Source organism: Sitodiplosis mosellana, unplaced genomic scaffold (assembly GCF_009176505.1).
Source record: "Sitodiplosis mosellana isolate CC-2019 unplaced genomic scaffold, AAFC_SMos_1.0 Smas_scaffold_1, whole genome shotgun sequence".
Taxonomy (NCBI): domain Eukaryota; kingdom Metazoa; phylum Arthropoda; class Insecta; order Diptera; family Cecidomyiidae; genus Sitodiplosis; species Sitodiplosis mosellana.
In genome coordinates this window covers 4390689-4409620 of record NW_022595244.1, presented here as the reverse complement: position 1 = coordinate 4409620, position 18932 = coordinate 4390689, and the positions used below count along the sequence as shown (strand labels likewise).

Below are 18932 nucleotides of genomic sequence, written 5' to 3'. Positions count from 1 at the left end.
GAAAAAAAGGATTTTTTTTTCAGAACATAAAAGGTATACAGAGTCATCCGCGTTGGAATTATTTTCTGTGTCGGTGGTGTCATAAAAACGATAACTAAACCAACAAAAAAGCATGAATGCACCAAACGCTCACACATTCACAGGCACACAGGGGAAAAAAATTTACACAGGGCAACGTAGTCACTTCTATTTTTACTACCGTTTGTAAGTTGCTTTTTGACAGTATAGGTTTGGCTCTATTTGTTTCTACTCTTAATTATGCGCCGCATACTTGACTCGATGCTGCTGCTGCTGCTGCTGTTTGTGTGTGTGAGTGAGTGCCGCATTTTTTTCCATGATTGTCTGCGTCGTGCTAATATATATTCTGCATGAAATGCGTAAAAAATGGAGTTATAAAACCAATGTTTATGCTGAGGAGGATGGAGGCATGAAAACGTGGGCTAATCGATAAAATCGATTTATGATGCATATTGGTATTTATTACAGGGATGTGAAAGATGGTGGTACACGCAACATCCACTTGGTGTTTTGTTGAGTAGCGCGAATGACGCAAAAAAAATGAACCATATAAATTAACTACATAAGTATTAAATGGGCTAACAGCACATGGTATTAAAAAATTCAGTGAATTTGTTGGTGGTGGACAACGAGACCATTTTTATTGGCAATGTTGTGCGCACCCAAGAACGCACACATACACACACAAATTTGGTATGTTCAAACTTTTCTCATTTGATTAGCAAGTTTTTCCTTTTCCCAATCTCTCTCTCTCTCTCTCTCTCTCTCGTCAAAGCATACACGCGGGCCCATTGTTTAATTTGCAACGGATTGGTAGCTTGTAATTTTTGCACTTTACGTTTACGGTCTTTCGTTTGAAACGTGCGATCTATGGGCTCGTGTTGTTCATCTAATTTCAACTCGAAGCCCATTGTCGTCCAGCCGTCTTTTACATTCTTCTTTGTAATATCATAGCATGTTAGGCTATCAGTGACACAAACACCGTATAAATATCCTATTGATTGTTCCATAAATAACGTTTTAATGAAATATTTGCACAGCGATCGTCCAACAATCGGCTTTGATGACGACAAAAAAATCCCCACGTCGGTAAATTAACATCCTGCAAAAGGCGACAACCTCGTGTGTAATGTGGACAAAATGAATGGCGAAGCAAGAGAGAGAGAGAGAGAGAGAGAAGAAAAACTGCCATGTCATTAAGTGATATGGGGTGGCCAATGTCGGATGGGTTTCGTCAACGACGGAAAATTGTTTCGGAAATAAAAATGTCAGCGCCTCATATTCACTTGATGAAAAACATTCCATTCGCAAAAACGTGACCCGGTATTGTTCGCATTAAATGCTCTTTCCAAGCGAAAGCACTCGCCAAGCATTGTCATTGGCTTGTAAAGAATGGACAGTGGACACATAAGAGAGTGAAAAAGCTTCAACGTAAACAAAAATAAATATAATAAAAATTTAATGATACGAAGGAAGTGGCTGCCTTCCGGTTTGGATCGAACAATTCCATCAACTCTTTTAACATTACACACATACACCGAGTATACGTGAATCGCTGTCGAATTGAATGCCAACTGTTTTTTCAATTTCACTCGAATCATTTTACTCTAACGTTCACAAATGTTTCATTTATCGTTCAAATTTGTCCCACGTGAACCTAGTGGCATGTATTTAAGATACGATTTTTTGAGCCCAAATCCTTTAACTGTTTTAAGCACTTAATCTCTATCGGCGATAAATTAGATATCTTTGCGACGTCAAGCAGCTGTTTATATGGCACAATATTCGCTTATCTCCCTTCCAGTTCGTACACAATCGTGCTGCGATACACACGATAGATGCGAAAGCCAATTCCGGTACGGATGATACACCTTGTGTATTGCGAATGAATTGACTTGAATTACCATTCCGTAACGTTAGCTAATGAAATGAAATGCAGACAAGTGAAAAAGTTTCGTCTCCCTCTCTCTCACGCTCTTCGTCTTCACGGAACGTCGAAAAAGACGAAAAGTGGCTTTCTTTATGTCTGAATGACCATTGACGATGTATAGTAACACAAGCGGCATATTTCCATGCGAAACCATCGCCTACACGTTTCCATCGCAACGAACGAAAATATTTTGACATCGTCAAACGAAATATTATTTCGGTCGTGCTTCTTTTAGCTCCGTTTTCTCCATTGCAGCCACGTGAATATCAATTCAAAGAATCCTTATTTTTTATCGAAGCTTCAACTCCCTCAAAGAGAGAAAAAGCGAAGTATTTACACTGCAAATAAGCCACGTAGTGCCATTCAATCGTTTTATTTCACAGCATCAAGTGCTGAATTCTCTGTTTTTTTTTCTTCTCGCACAATTTTTTTATTTGCGAATTTTGATGTGAATTTGTCCAGTATATTCGGTTCATATTCGATGTGCTCAAGTTTATTGTGCACACTCCATAAAGAAAACATTCGAGGTGGTTTTTTTTCATCAGCGGTGTAAGAGAAATCAAATGTGATCGTTTTCTCCACACCCAACCCAAAATGGTCCTTTTGGAAATTCATACGAATTTTTCGCCATCGTGTTCGTTTAGTTTCTCCGTGTTTTTTTCTCTTCGGATGTTGTTTAATTAAAAACACCAAGCTTATTTATTTTCCACACGATGAATGAACGAACTAACGATATCGCGTGGATTAAACGCAACAACAGCATACGCTGTTAAAGTGTTGGCATGTCAAATGCGCTTGCGAAAAAAAGCGATATCATGAAAGAATTCAACTAAACGTGATGGTAATAACGCGTTTGCATCAATTTTCTACTCGCATTCTGACAAAAGCACACAATTTCGAGCGCAACCATTGCTGAGAAATGTCATTGCGACGACACAGTCTAAAGTGCTGTTGTATATTTTTATTTGCCATTTTGTTCGAACTTTTAATCACATTTTCCTTTTCTCTTTTCGTGTCTTGATACGTAGCAAGTGTAGGTTTTCGCATTTACTTTTACTCGATTGAATTCATTGCTCCATCGATGGCGGTATTTTCCGCAAATCGATCGAATGGTGCGATAAATTTCTCGATTTAATTTCAAAGTATTAGAGTAGTGTTGCCTGAATGCATGCGCAGTGTTGTATACAAACGTTTTTCGCAATTTAAACCGTTTTTGGCATTAAATATGCAATGGACAAATACATGGGAAAAGACATAGTTCCGATGCACGGAACGGTATTCGTTTGTGTGTGTGTGTATGTCGGAAACAGAAGCGAATCATTGAAAAGGATAAGAAAAATGGGTGAGAAAAGCATCGTTGGAAAAAAGGAAATTGTAAGAAGTAGAAATGAATTTCCGTTAATTGTAAGCTACGCTTTCTCTCTCTGTCTGTCTCTTTCTCGCTCGCCATTGTGAGCGAGAGATTCTATTTGGGCCACTTGCACGTATATATTCACATAATTAATGACATTTTTGTTAGGAAATCACTTGCAATGGCACTTTTCCTAGTCGTTTAACGAACGAATTGAGTTGCACGAAAGCGACCAACGAAACGCCATGAAAAAGTACACGCCAACAAAATGCCAATTTAGCCCGTTCATTGTATATGCGAGAAGAGCTGGTTTGTATGTGGGACAATCATGAGTGAGAATGTTGGTGGATGGAAGAGATTGCTTGGGTAAGTGGCATTTTTGCGGATTAATTTCATGGGTGCGGGCGACAAACTCAAAATTAATACCGAGACATTGAAACATATGCACACTGACCTGAAAAACATAACCGGCGAACTAGGTAAAACGCCCTCCGGTACTTATGTAGATCAAAAAGAATTTAATGCGAAGTGAATAGAGCCGTGATATTAAATTACCGGTGTGCACGCCGGGACACCTCGAATAATATACTCAATAGAGATAGAGAAGCTGAGAGATAGAGAAGCTGAGAGCCAGAGATAGAGAAGCTGAGAGACAGAGACGTCTATTGATAATGAATTTTCAAATGCGAAAACCCACTTAAAAATTCCCATACTACCGTGTGTCGCTTGCACACAATCCACATACACACTCACACTCAATCGGTACGAAATAAAGCGCGATTTACAATTTCCATTCTGTGGCGATAGTGGAAGAGAACGAAACAGAGACGTTTGCATGATACACTAGCAATTTATGGTATTTGAATTTGATTTAACCATTTGAAATCGATATAACCGAATCGGTTGCAATGTGAGTTGTTCCACGTTGAATTGTGTACAAAACGAACGAAATTTCCTCTCCTTATTTGCGTAATCGATCGCATTGAAACTATCCTTTTGTTGGATTCGGCCAATTCAAGCGGCATTATCAATTCGCAAATGACATCGCATAAAAAATGATTGCAATTGCTATCATTCGAGTGGAAGAGTCGATCGAAATCTTCAAAACCCATTCCCACGTACGGTGAACGAGAAAAAAAAAACGATTCAGGGTATCATTTTCAAACGATGAGAATTGAAACCGCATGGCAAACGAACCAAACAGCACGAGCAATAACCAATCAACGATTTTGCACAAATGTTTATGGGTCTCGCTCAATTTTTTTTTTTGTTCGTTCAAAACAGAGAATACCGTTCCTTTGCAATGATGAACAGTCATTTTCTACCGTTACTTTTGTGCAAATGATCATCCACTCCCACTTCATGGCTCGCTTCAACCACTTTGATTGCTGGTGCTGGTGCTGGTGCTGCTGAATCGTATGCGATGATGCATTTGGGGCCGGGGACTCTTTGTTCGCTCTCTTTGTGTATCTGGATGTGTATTTGAAAACCAATCGACGTGGGGCGAACATCATCATGTGTACAACAGACGAAAATTGCAGGAAAAAAGAGATTCAAAAATCAGCATTTGAAATTGAAATTTGTCATCAAATCTCTTTTGCTCGCTCTGTCTCCCACTTTCATTCCGTTTTGCATTTGGATTTTGTGAATTCAGCTTGTTTCTGACGCTGCTATTGATTCTTCTCTTCTTTTATTTTATTTTCTGTTCATCCGGCGCATCTTTTGATATATATATAGAAAAATGCCATCATCGTCTTTGGCACGATTGCTATCCGTTTTCAATTTCGATTGGAAAAATGCATTTTCGCTTTCATCGATTTTGTCATCCATTTGTGTGCTAAATATGTGCGGTGCCACTGTCATTTTCTCCCCTTTTGCATATTGCTCTGCACTCGGTCTGTTCTTCTTTTTTCGTTCATTCTCGCCGATTTAGGTGCAATATTGTGTGTTTATTGTGCACAAATAAAAAGAAACGGAATAGGAAATAAAAATATTTGCGCTGAGATTTACATGCGAATGTGACACAGTTTTGCTTTAGTTGGATTGGAAACGCTTTCTTTTCAAATTGATTGCAACGCTGTTTTTTTTTTTGCTTCTATCGCTGGCAAATGCAGCGAAGAGCATAAAACGCGATTCTCAAATGTCCTTTGTGCAATCGATTGCCGAATTGAAACAAGAAATGGAAATAAAATACAGCGAAATATAGAGCATATTTGTCACTTTAACGATCCGTGCGGGTCGCTTTATCGCTTTTCACAGCGACGAGTCTTTTTTTTATTTTCTTCACTTTGTTTTAAAAATTGCTTTGATTCCTCAGGATTTTATGTTTTCCATTCGATGAGATAAAATTCACGATAACAGCGAAAAATGTGAAAGAAAAACGATTGATATTGCTACTTACTTCCATAGGAACAGCGATGAAAATAGAATGACTAATAGCACGAAAATTGAACAAACAGCAATTATTGCTGATGTCTGCAGCATTGAATTGTTTCGAAAGTTGGCATCAAAATTCTGTGGGAGAAAGAAAGAGAAAATTATCATTAGTTTAAGAATGAATACAAAAAGGCAAAAGGAAAATGTCTTAAACATTAAATAAATGCTATTGAATGATTGTCACAAAGCTGATCAAGAGGCTTCATCAGATAGCCCATCCAATTCGAAATGGTCTTTAATTCAAGTATTGGCAATTGAAAATGTCGTCACCGATGCAGAGCACCATTCTATGAATGCTTGATGTTTGTTTGCAATTGGGTTCGAAATCGGATTGAAGGTGTGTGTTTCGTTTCGTTTCGTTTCGTCTAAATCTTTCGGCTAAATCAGCGTAGCAACTTCAATGGCACGAAACTCTTTAACTTCTTTTGGTTTCTTGCTTTATTTATGTTCGGCTTTTTGGACATGAGTCAATTGAATAGGTGTTTCGACAGCGATTGGCCGAAAGTGACTTTTCTTTTAAAATATTTATTCCTTGAACACCACGCACACACACAGACACACACTCAGTTCGAAATACAAACAAAGGAAAACTTTGTGCGACTGACCACTGAAATGAAAAAGGCTACCGAGACTCGAAGTAAATGTGTGTTTGCTTAATCGATTTGGGTTTGAGGTATTTACTGAAAGGTTGTTTCGTTTTCACTGTTTTTCTTTTCGCTTTGTGGAATGTGGATCAAGTCAACAGTTGCGTGTAATTAGATTAATGCTTCGTGATATGCGGCGAACTAGACGTTGACCAAGATGAAGACCGACGACGACGACCGACGGCGATGACGGCAATAACAACAAAACAACACATTGATTGATACAAACATACAATAACCTCGGCATTTCGGGGCACAAAAACCATTCGGCCATCTCTCTTAAGAAATAGAATTCCATCACTGCGAAAGTTTCTCAATCAAAATGTCGAAATCAAAGACGAACGACCGAAACGAAAAAGCTCGCCACAGAGAAAGTCAGAGAGAGAGAGAGAGAGAGAGAGAGAGAGAGAGAGAGAGAGAGAGAAAAACCATTGCACAGTCACACGATTGATGATAATCACACGCCAGAAATTCGATACACTAACGAAATCCGACAGCATTTCTCTCGCAACGTAAATAAATCCAACAAAAACAAATAAAACCGAAAAAAAAGAAGAAAAATCGCTATCTGAACCGTTAACTGAAGGACGAGCGTCACTGTGCAAACAAGAAAATACCATTGACCAAATCAAAAGATGATTAGACAATTGAAAAGCGAGCACAGAAACATGATGGAGTTTTTGTTTCTTTTGCTTTGCGCGCCCAATTCGCTTTTAATTTACGGAATGCGAACTCTTGGACAGATATAGATTGCGGTCAATTGCATGATTTGACAGACAGAGAGTAAGAACCGGAGAGACAAAGGAGTGAGAGTCCAATCGAGAAAGAAAAACAAATGCGTAAATAAATAAAATAATCCCACACAAATGTGATGGAGTTTTCTTCGCATCACATCGGACAAATCAAGACGATTTCAAATCTCTGTTTTCGGCATTGGTGTAAATCAATGGGATTACTTCCACCTTTGCGATGGCTATCGATGGCATCAAGTCCTTCGGCCAAATTAATCAGATTGATCCATCTGAGCCGGTAAATCAGTGTGACAAAAGTCAAGGTAAGAATCTCATAAGTTAAATGTCTTAATATCAACGACTTGGTGTTTCTCGAAATATTAAATTTTTCACAAAATCATTGACTCTTCGGTATGGCAACGAACCATTTTACCAAAGCATTCAATCTTTTAAAATGTCAATAAACCCACCCACAAAATCGCATTATTCTTTAGTCTTTTAATCGGTTTGAATTTGCACTTTATAGTCATTGAATCCGTTTATGGCACAGTCAAAAGTGAATATCTTATGCTGGCACAGTCTGCTCCAGAAGCAATCCATCTTCATTTATGGAATTTATTTAATGACTTTTCACATAAATCCATGCAAACAGTAATAACTTAAGTAAACAAACAGAAAAAATACAACGAGAATATGTACGTCTTCGTCAACCCTTCTTGCAAACTCACTGATAATTTTAATCAAAGTAAAACGAAAAGAGGTAAAAAGACAAAGATCGATTGTAAAAGCGGAGCGCACGTACTTTATGATTGGATTTTCATTTTAATTGGAAATATAATTGTTGAAATTCAAAAGGCTACGGTCTTAGTTTGACTTCGTCTCAAAAACGGAAAAAGTCTGAACAAACAATATGCGAGAGAGAGCCTGCGTTTGATTCCTTTTGATGTAACCCCGCATAAAAGACAGGATGTAAATATATGAATAAATAAGATGAATCGCGGTGGGTCGACGGAAAAGTCATCACCACCAACGGAAAGCGAACGGCAAACAAATTATTATCCGTAATATTGAAAATGAAGACATCTCATAAGGATATGGCACAGTCGCACACACAAAGAGGATATTGGAATCATTCCAAAATTGCGATGCTACGTTACAAGATGAGTGGTAAATTAGGCGCATCATATAAACAACTGTCTGACGAGAAAATGTCTTCGTGGAACTGATTTTGAGCATATTAAATATGGTATGGCATTTCACGCATTTCGACGCTGTCGCCGTTTGTAGGTGTGATCAACTCTTTTTCACTGGCTGCACAAATTCGTTCCATCTACCTTTGCCCGTGCGAATCGTATTCACAGATAAATTTTGTCATTTTCAGTGTTGCGACGCATCAAATCTTATTTATATTTCATTTCCGTTCTGCTCGTCGGAATGAAATTTTTTTTCCTCTATTTACATACATCAAAAATGCAAAACTTGTTTCTTTCTCTCCGTCTCTTGTCTCATTCAAAAGAAATGGAAATGTAATCAAACTGTAAAATATTCCAAAAAACATGGAATTATGAATGTACGTTGCCGTCTGTGCATTATGTACGTAGGATCAAAGTGAATGTTCCTTGTGTCGCATTTTCTGCCATTATTGTCACATAAGCCGCCCTATGGTTTTTCGTTGCATCATAGAAGTAATTAACAAGTAGTTCATCCTGTTAGACTTTGTACTACCAGCTCCACTGGTCACAAGCTCAACACAACATTTTCGCGTATATTATTTTTCATCATTTTGCTATAAATCTAATATGCTGTGTGTTCGTTTTCAATGCTCACGCTCAGTAGATAATTCAGTCGAAATGAATTCGCAAGATTATTACTTCCATTTTAGATGGAAAAAGGAAGAGAGAAAGAGAAAAAAACCGAAGAAAAAGAGAAAATTTCATTACGAATTCAAAGCAAAAATGAAAACGCTATTTTATCTGCTTTTACGCTACGCAATTTTTTTTATAATCTGCTTTTGCCAAGAAAAATGGCAAAAAGCATAAACAAATACAAATGAAATAATCGGATTTTAAATTATGCTCGTCGCACTTATCTTCATTTTTCATTAGACTTTAATGGAAAGATGTACTTTAATAGATTCGCTTCTCTCTCTCTGTCTGTGTGTGTGTGGGTATTTTTATAGAAGCTTCGCGATATTGCTGTGTGATAAAGATGATAGCGATGTTTCTCGTTGTCATGACGAGCGCATTTCCATGATACGAGTTACACGTTGGCTCTCTATTCAAAATACAATAAACGGAATTGACATTTCAATTCTCCGAAATCTCAATTTAGAAATATGCTTGATTCGTTTTTCTATCTCTTTTTCTCTCTCTCTCTCTCTGTCTCTTCCATCTTCATTTGTTGTTCGGTAGGAAACAATTTTTCTATATTTTCAATTGAATTTGATGTTATTTAAGATGTGGAAAAAATTGCTTCTATGAACCACACGTCGAATTGGAATCAATAACAATCGCATTGCAGGCAAAAAGGAACATCAACGTCAGTTCTCATCGGTGAATCACGATTTATCGAAGCATTCAGCCTTACTGTATGGTCGGTCGCTGCTGTCGCTGCCATGCAGTAAAATTGTGAAATGCTTTTCATGTTTGCCGTCAAATGTGTGGTCATTTTTATTCAATTTTGAGACAATAAAAAGCGTCAAGAAAAGTGAACATCGGACGTCCAGAATAATCGTAGTAAATATTTTTGAAATGGTCATGGGTGTTGAATGTACGCCACTAAGCTGTAGACATCTCTCTCCGGCAATACGGCAAACAACAGAACCAACACTGAACATGAAAATGACATGTCCAATTGTGTTTGTTTCGTTAGTTTCAACTGTGCCGCTACGAGAGGTCACTTTTGTCGTTTCTTGTTGTTATTTTACATGTAAAATCAATGGTATTAGACGAGGATGGAAATGGTCTGCTGTTGGTGTTCCACCCTTGATAAATAGCATTTTTGCGAATGATTTGTGTGAATGCTCTCTGTCTCTCTAATGCAGTTTGATATAGCAACGAATCGAAAGCTTAACTGTTTGTTGGCCGTCCACTGCATTTATATTTTATGTTTCTTTAAAACGAATAGAAAAAAAACGAGGAAGAAATCTCGATGTGTATTTTTTTCCCTTCGTTCAGCTGAGAGCTGACATCGGCCGAACCAACATGGGTGCCACTTAATGTAGCTGCTATGTTTGACCAATGCTAGAAATACATTTTTTTTCCTTTATATTTATCCCCATCGCGTTTTCATGACAAAAGGCACATGACTTCACAATCCATGCACATATTCGCCTGACAGAATGGAAACGACCGGGAGAAAGAGAGAAAAAGGAAGAAAAATCGAGAGAGAGAGAGATGCTGAGAGAGCGAAAAGAATGTAACAGTGGAATGAACTGAAAATCTATTTGCGAACACTGCACGCACATCCCGGCGCACTAAAATGATTTCCAACTTCAACCGGTAATACAATAAATCATTTTTAGATTTTGCCCTTCCGTATGTGCCGAGGCGCATTGCTTTTATTAACTTTAGCCATTCAGCTAACGTACAGATTCCATTTTTACGATTCCAGTGGCTATGCTTGAGTCCCGATTTTGTTTTTCTCTCTCTCTCTTTCGGGTTGGTTCGCCCATTCTCTCGCTCTTGTATTTCGATGGCAGCCAAAGAATTTCGTTCTAAAGAGTCGAACCGTGAATATAAAAGCAGACAATGCGAAAATGGCAACGTCGCTTCGCGCGCGTACACATACGAAAAATAGACAAATGAAGAGGGCTACCGATCCAAAAAAGAAGTTTACAACAACAACTAAGAAAAATGATGATACAAAAGTTGATTTGTGACGGCTGCTGGTTGGAGGGTTTTCTGAAATTTTGGATTTGTGTGCTTTTGTCTATGCTCTCGCTCGCAAAACCATGGTTAAAGAACAGATTTATGAAAACAAGACGAAAAAAAGAACGCACACATCGCCCCACGAAATGAACTTTTGAATGAACTTTTTCTTCCAAGCGCTTCAGCATCCAAAACCAGAAAAAAAACACATGGAATACACCGCTTTCATTATTATGCTCGCTACTGAACGACGCATGAATTTCAACAACGCAAAATAAAAGCCAAACAACAACAGTGGCAGCCACTCGGTTCGCTTTCGTTTCGGTTTTTTATGTTTTGGTTCGTAAACGGGTATTATGAGTTGATCTACATAAGTTTGCCTGTCAAAACTGATATGGGTCTTGATCATTTATAAGCGAGTCGCTCTCTATCTCTCTTTTATTTTTTCGGTTAATTCCTCGTATTTTTGGAATTTGTTCTATCGAGAAAAAGAGAGAGAGAGAGAAAAAAACCTCTACATCTTTTATGCGAGTTGATGTGCTTTTCCAGGAAAAGCAAATAATTAAAAAGTTTCCGTCTGGTGTGCAGAAAATTTCAAACAAGTGAGAAACCGAATGTGTTAAATGAACATGCGTTAAAAACAGCAAAGATTATGATGGTGAGCACACACACAGACTGCACATGTTCACGGACTGAAAAGTATTGCGTTCGTGAGTCATTTCTCGATAACCATGGCTAGACGACGAAAACGACAATGGCGTACATTTGCCATGAAAAAAAAAACAAGATGAGAATATCCCCTAAGCATCAAAGCGAAAAAGTGCCAGGGACACACACAGAAAGAGATCGTTCCATTCGACTTTCAAACAGATGGCATCGAGTTAAGTAATAAAATTATGAATTTTGCAGTGCGAAAAGTTTACGAAGATTTCATATAAATATGCCGAACGAAAAAAAAATTGTTCGTTTCGCTTTTGTTTTGGATAAATGCTTAACGATGATATTTCGGCAGATTTCTCTTCGCCATTGCGAGAAGCAGAAGTCATTATGGAATCGATTATGGGGTGTACCAAAAGCTTATAGGCGATTTAGTGAATGGAAACTTTACACCAGTCGATATGTGTGTGTGTGTGTGTGTTTGGTTTGCGAAAAATGTTCACCGCACCAGATGTGTCTGGGGAAAAGTTTGGTTTTTTGTTGTAGTTGTGTGTGTTTGGTCTCCAAAAAGCGACGAAGCGGGAAAAAGCGGTGAATGTCGTAAAACAAAAGTTTCGATTATTTGTGCGCTAACAAACGAACGAGTGGGTCTGCAACACAACCGAAAATTATGGAAAACAAAAGACTTATATGTGATGCGTTCGTTTGTTGTTATGTTGAAAGTTAGCAAACAAAATACAATCTTTACAATTTACATATACCACTGACTGTGGCTGGGGTTTCAAGAGGTTGTTGCGCTTTTGTGTCTCGCCAATTCCATTTTAAATGGTCTGTCACAGAGAGCGCGATGGTTTATCAAAAGCTTTGCGGAACGATGTGTGTTCGTGTGTTGTTCGCTAAAATGCTGGTGCATTTTATGTATTGTTTTGTTCATGAACACAAGTGCGACATGGGTGTGTGGATGAGTATGAGAGCCGTTGAATTCGACCTTTGTCACCATATCCTGCCATTAAAATAAGCTTACGTGCGAGTCATTGTGAAGTTTGTTTTGAATAACATTTGCATGATGTAATGAAATTTTGCCATCAATTTGATATCGATATCGATTTCCGGCCAGAGAATGCCATCAGCCTATTCGAGCCTGGGCACTGTGCATGTGTGCATGTGAGCAAGCGAGTTCCGGGTGCAAATGTTCACAAATGGAGAATGTAATTGGGAAATTGAAAACGAGAATTTCTTTGTAAGCTGAGTGGGGTGTGCATGGTGGTCGCTGGGTTCCCGCACACTCTCATTGCATTATTATGCAAGCCGAACATGCATTTTGAACATATATTAACGTAAAACATTTATCACTTCAGCAACTAAGTCGGCGATGGTGCATCTATCAAATGGCTTTTTCGCATGCGGCGGCGGCGGTTGGTTTGAGCAGAGGGTGTAGGATATATGGGGCGAATTAAAATTAAATGCATCAGCCGGGGCGAGTTGCAGCTACCATATTTTCGCTCGTCTCAAGTCATCCGATGCATTTCGCAAACCATTCGCAAATTGCGCGCACATCGCGCACTGGAAAGCGTTCGCTTCATTGCCGACGAGCCGAAAAATTTATCGTGGCTTCGAAATTTATTTGCATTTTATCATGTGTAAGTTTTCGGTGTAGTTTTGGAATGGTGCAGCTATAAATATGTTGTTTGCGTTGTGTTTGTGTGTATGTGTGTTTATGTTGAGAGACCAGTGCATTTGCACTCGATGCACCAGAGAGTCCAGTGAGACATTGCATACTTTCATTTCATTGTGCGACCCCGGGAACCACTCTAAGCCCGAACCAAATCGAAATTGAATAGTCTAACGCTATGTTTGTGTATAGTTTTGGATCGACAACAAAAACGATGTGTTTACTCGTGTCGACCATCGCATGAACTATGCAAATCATTGTGCAATCTAAACACACATAATACATACAATGATGTGACGAGAATGGTGCGAGTGTTTGCAACGGCAACCGAAATAAACAAAACGACCATCATCTTTTATTTGGCGAAACAACATTTCCGAACAGCAACAGTAACAGCAACAAAAGCACAAATACTTCCCATTAAACACAAAATGGCAAATTCGGAAAGGTCAATTTTATTGTCGAAGTGAGAGTGAAAAATGAGTGTTTTTTCTTCAAAATTGCAGTCAACCATTCGATTATCGAAACCACCAGAAGGGAGAATGAGCAAGAAAAAAGGCAAAGGGAAGGGAAAAAAATTGTCCGGAAATGGAAATCATATTTTAGAAAACCTTCGATGGTCGTTTCGGCCGATTTCAAGACGAAAATATTTTAAAGTAAGAGGCAAGGCCATTCGAATAGATTAAACACGTTTCTTCTAGACGATTCCGAAAATGTGGCCGATGAAAAGAGTGTGAGAGCAAACGACTTTCTCACCAGAGACATAAACCGTAATATGTCTTGTGAACACACACAGCAATCGACCCACATTCGATCCATTCAAATGCATTTCGACAAATCGTTGTTTTGCTTGGTTGGTCGCCGATATGAAAATTGGATTGCCGAATGAAGCGAACGAGAGAGAGAGAGAGAGAGAGAGAGAGAGAGAGAGAGAGAGAGAGAGAGATAGAGAGAGAGAGAGAGAGAGAGAAGAACGATAAAATGATTGGAGTGTGAGTGAGTGAGAGAAACGAGCTTGGTTGAATTCTTGCCAAATATCAAACCGACAAACGGAAACAAAATAGACGCTATATAATTTATACACATACGAGGTGGTGGTGTCGGAGAAGATTATGCGTATTTTTCATTCAATTCCCAGACAAGGCATTTCGTTCATGCCATATGGAAGGAATCTGCTAGCTGCGCACACATACTCACAATTGCCATATGGGAAAGCTTTTGCAGCTCAAATTAGTGTTTCGGAGGGTTCAAATGAAATTCTTTTTTTTTTCTCCGTGCTTCAGTTGGAATCACACGAACACACACATAGCCATATCGAGCATCCGGTCAATGTGGGACCCAACATAGTTTTGTTGCGCTGCTTGTTCACACAGCGAATGAGCACATTTCTTGAGATTTTTTGCGGACGATAAGGAAATCCATTTCGAATTCGTTGTATAAGCAATGTTCACCATTATGCGGTTGTGGTCCGTTGCTAAAGCTTTACAACGACACATTATATTCATTTCGTGGTTTTTCACACACCAACCAAACACACATCACCAGTGGATGCATATATACGAATTTCCAATTAAATTTTCGCTTATGACTTTTGTGGATAAGTTCTCGAGCGAGCGAGCGAGGGAGTGAGAGAGTGGGCGAACAAAGACATTGCCAGTGAGTGAGCTGGTGAGGGTGTGTGCTATGGATTTGCATTGAGGTCGCTGTTATGATTATTATGGATGATAGTGAGATACGAAAAGCGTTTACGTTTACATAAAATTAATGAAGGAAGGAACAGCAGTGGGAGTATTACCGAATAGTTGGAACATTTCATAAATTAGATTTTTGGCTCGGGATAGTTAAGCAAAGCATTTAATACCAAATTCTGCATACTTTAATTGAAATTATAGAAAATTCATTCGTGTAAAGTATGCACAAAGTACATACGCTACGGTTTTGGAACTACTAAGAGCGTTCGCATCGTGGAAGATGCAACAGTGAATCCAACCAAGTTTGTTTTCTCTTTCTTTGAAATTCCTTTGTGACTGGCTTCTGAAAGGTTTTTGTGTGTGAATGCTAATTTGGGTGTCTGAGACGTTGATGCTTCGTTCAAACGACCGACGTGTGTCATATTCCAATAGCCGTTTCATTGAATCTTCAGAGAAAGCTTTAATTAAATTATAGATCGAATCGAGATGTTCGCCTTTGCGTCAAATATGAATCATTAGAATATCTCTTATCATTTCGACCGAGATCTGCGCCAAAAACGAACGAGAGCACACAATTACCGAACGTGCACGAGTTTATGGGAGCTACATGTATGATAAATATCGATTCCATTAAGATTGTGTATGGCATTGTTGCTGCGTTTTTGATGTTAATGCACGCAGGCAGCATCGACTATCTTGTCTGCTGAGTAATTCATTTATCCTGGATATGGGTGTATGCTGCTCTTTTTCCAACTCTCGGTTTGATGGTGGATGTCAGAAAGCGAGAAAATGACTAATCACACACATACATGGCTCACGTTGTATGGGCGATAAGTCATATTGTGTGCTTTATGAGCGGGCACATCTCTGTCGGTGCAATTGTTTTGTCTGCTCCGCAAATCGGACATCATGCGTTTGTTATGTCGTTATCAAGTCACTTTTCTATTCAAATACAAAACAATTGTGTTATAATGAATGTCGATACAAATCAACATCGCTCTCTGTCTGCCGATTCTCTGCTCTTATCGCTCATTCGTTCTCGTTATTTTGCACAAAATCCTGAGACATGAATTTATGCACGCATATCTCTCAATGCTCTTTATTATATTCCACTTCATGTGTGCATGGATGTGTGTCTGTGTGTGTTTTGCATGAATAATTGAATTTCACATCGTTCTGTTGCGTCGTTGAATCCGGTTTTATTTATTTACGTGATTGAATAAATTTATTATCATCGAAGCCATCGTATATGTATAGTATGTGCCCATTCCACACACACACACACACACACACACACACACACACACAACAAGAAAGGATGAACATTTGCCAAAATGAATGATGCCGAAGTGCATAGGTTGTTTGAATTGTCGAACGCACTATCTCTCTCTCTGTGTCAGTCAATTCCATTTTTAATTTGATTATTAGCACAATTGCTATGCTTCATGCGGTACGGTATCTGAGTTGAGAATGGGGAATTCGTATGAGGCGCACTCTTTTAAATGATTATCCGTGTTCGGGTGCACCGAGTCTATATAACAGCCAGATTGAAAACATGAACCAGTCACACAGATCCAAGAATTAACTTTCAAGAATGTGTCTGTTATCTCGTCGACATGAGCTTCATTCTGGCCGGGTTTTTGGAAATATAGTGATTTTTCTTTTCGGTAAAAGCCAGAGTCAGAGCCAAAGACAACATCTTAGCATCCCGTGTCGTTTAGTAACCACTAATACGGCGCAAGACACCACTAATTCGACTTTTCTCAACTATTTTTTTTCTTTTCGTACTCGTTTTGGTATGCCTGCACAACGTCTGTGATGACGAAAAGTTTGGTATGCACGTGAAAGAGACGACCGAAATAAGAAAAGAATCGTATATTTTCTGCAAGATTTGAATAGGAAAATTACAAAAGAAAAATGCTTACAATGGCAACGACGACGGCGGTACAATTGTGCGCGCTCGTCGAGTGCAACGACGACAATTTCGTTCATTCAGTTGTTGGGCTTCGCTTACGATCGATGCTCGTGCATACATATGAATGAGTACGAAAGTGACTGTGCCTTGGCATGCGAGAGAGTTGCGCTTCCCCTTCCTCGGAATGAAACTGAATTCAGGAATGTACGAACGAGATGTAATAGATAAAATGAATGACATTCACAAGTCGAGGACTCTTTCTCTCACTCGCTTTGAGCACACACATACAATCCATTCGCTGCCACTCTTTTTTGCAAGTAAGAGTTTAATGCTCGTTATTTCGTAAAACCCCAAAAGGCGTTGGCTAAAGTTAAGAAAATGCGATAAGTGGAAATGAGGTAAATTGTTTGACGGTTTAAATGGCATTTTATGTCGCACACACACATACACACACTATCAGCCTCAAACTCCTCTGAAGCTACAGTTCTATGCTTGAGCTCACTGACAACTCTCACAACTTTACCACTTGAAAAATGTACTGTTTCTGCTATGCTGCCACTTTTGCTCCTGTGAGAGACACAATCAAATCGACCGAAAGTTTTACCCATAACACACATACAAAACGGAGTGAAAGAAGAAGAACAACAACAACGAAAGCCATACTTGTTAACGTCACTAGTAGTATCGCATCAAAGCTTAACCAAAATCCTCACTTTCGAACTTCTTGAAATGTTCTTTTCCCGAACGCACCATTTCTTGGTGTGTGCGTAACGCAGTTGCTTTTGTTGGCATTTTCAATTTCGCTAACTGCCTAACTGACAACACCATCGCTGATTTGAATACAATTCACTCAGAAATTACTTTGAACTCCGTGTTACTGTTACGCATGCTGCTGTTTTGTGTTCCACTTTGTTTGCAAATTGCTTGTGAAAAAATTGCAAATTTTTTTCTGTCGTTTTGTGCTTACGATTGAAGACAGTTAGATTTGGATTGGATGGGATGGCTTTGTATTATGTGCGAGAGCTTTGTTTGAGGGGAGCCTATTTTAGAATGAAAACGCTCTAATTGTTCAGAACATCTTGAAGGCATTCAACACTAACCAATTTGCGCCAAACGAATACACTAACAGTCACATGGAGAAAGAGGTGCGTGCGGGTGTATGATGTATACGGCAGAAGGATCAGTTTCTTGGAAATTTTCTTTTTCTATTTATTCAAATCGTGTTGTCGGTGCGCAATTTTTCCCGTCAAATCGATTACAATGCGGATTCGTCTAATGACTTTAGCACCGTCAAATTGGTCGGCTGTTTATTTGCCATTCAAATGTAGCAGAGAGCATTTGATATTTGGTGGCGTGCATGAATTGTGTGCCATTGGGTTAAGAGGTTTTGTTGGGCTGCATAATGAACAACAACACCGCGCCGGGTACACGCGGTGTAACCAAATTAAAATTTTATGCATACAAAAACGAGAGCTTTGCAAAATGGTTCTTGGGAAATGGCATTTTTCGACTGTCATTTTCATAAATAAATGCCAAATATAAGGATAATAGAATTTTTGGCAGAATGTCAAAACCAACAGTGTATGCGCGCACCCATGAATATCATATATTTTGCATTAGAATTTGCAAGCGCCTTGGAAATAAAACCGTTTATTTATTTGTTTATTCAATTCATTTATTTATTTTCATTGGTGTTGTCTGTCTTACGCAACCAAAATGAATACAATGCCTACGGATATGGGTCTATTGTCAGAGCCGAGTGAAACACGTGCACGCATATTCCAATTTAATCTTTCACATTTATTATTATTTCAGTGCTTGAAATGTGACATTTTTGGAAATCATCTGAATGAATAGACCAAATGAACATTGCCGAAGCCGAAACACAATTTTCGTGCACCGATGGAAATGTCCTGAAAATTGCAACGAAAGAAATGTTTTGGTTTCTACTTGGGTTGTTTATTTGTTGCTTATCTTCTCGGCGCGTGTGATTCGACAGCCCCAATTGTATTGGATCC

The 18932-nt window shown here is 38.8% G+C and overlaps 1 protein-coding gene across 1 annotated transcript in view; it reads right to left on the bottom strand.

Annotated features, from left to right (window-relative positions):
- The window catches only part of LOC129566874 (probable serine/threonine-protein kinase clkA), a 121681-nt gene that overhangs the window by 50528 nt on the left and 52221 nt on the right, over window positions 1-18932 (bottom strand). Inside the window, exon 3 of the mRNA XM_055443177.1 lies at window positions 5701-5813. Within this exon, the coding sequence (XP_055299152.1) occupies window positions 5701-5813 (113 nt within the window). The remainder of the gene's footprint in view (window positions 1-5700; window positions 5814-18932) is intronic.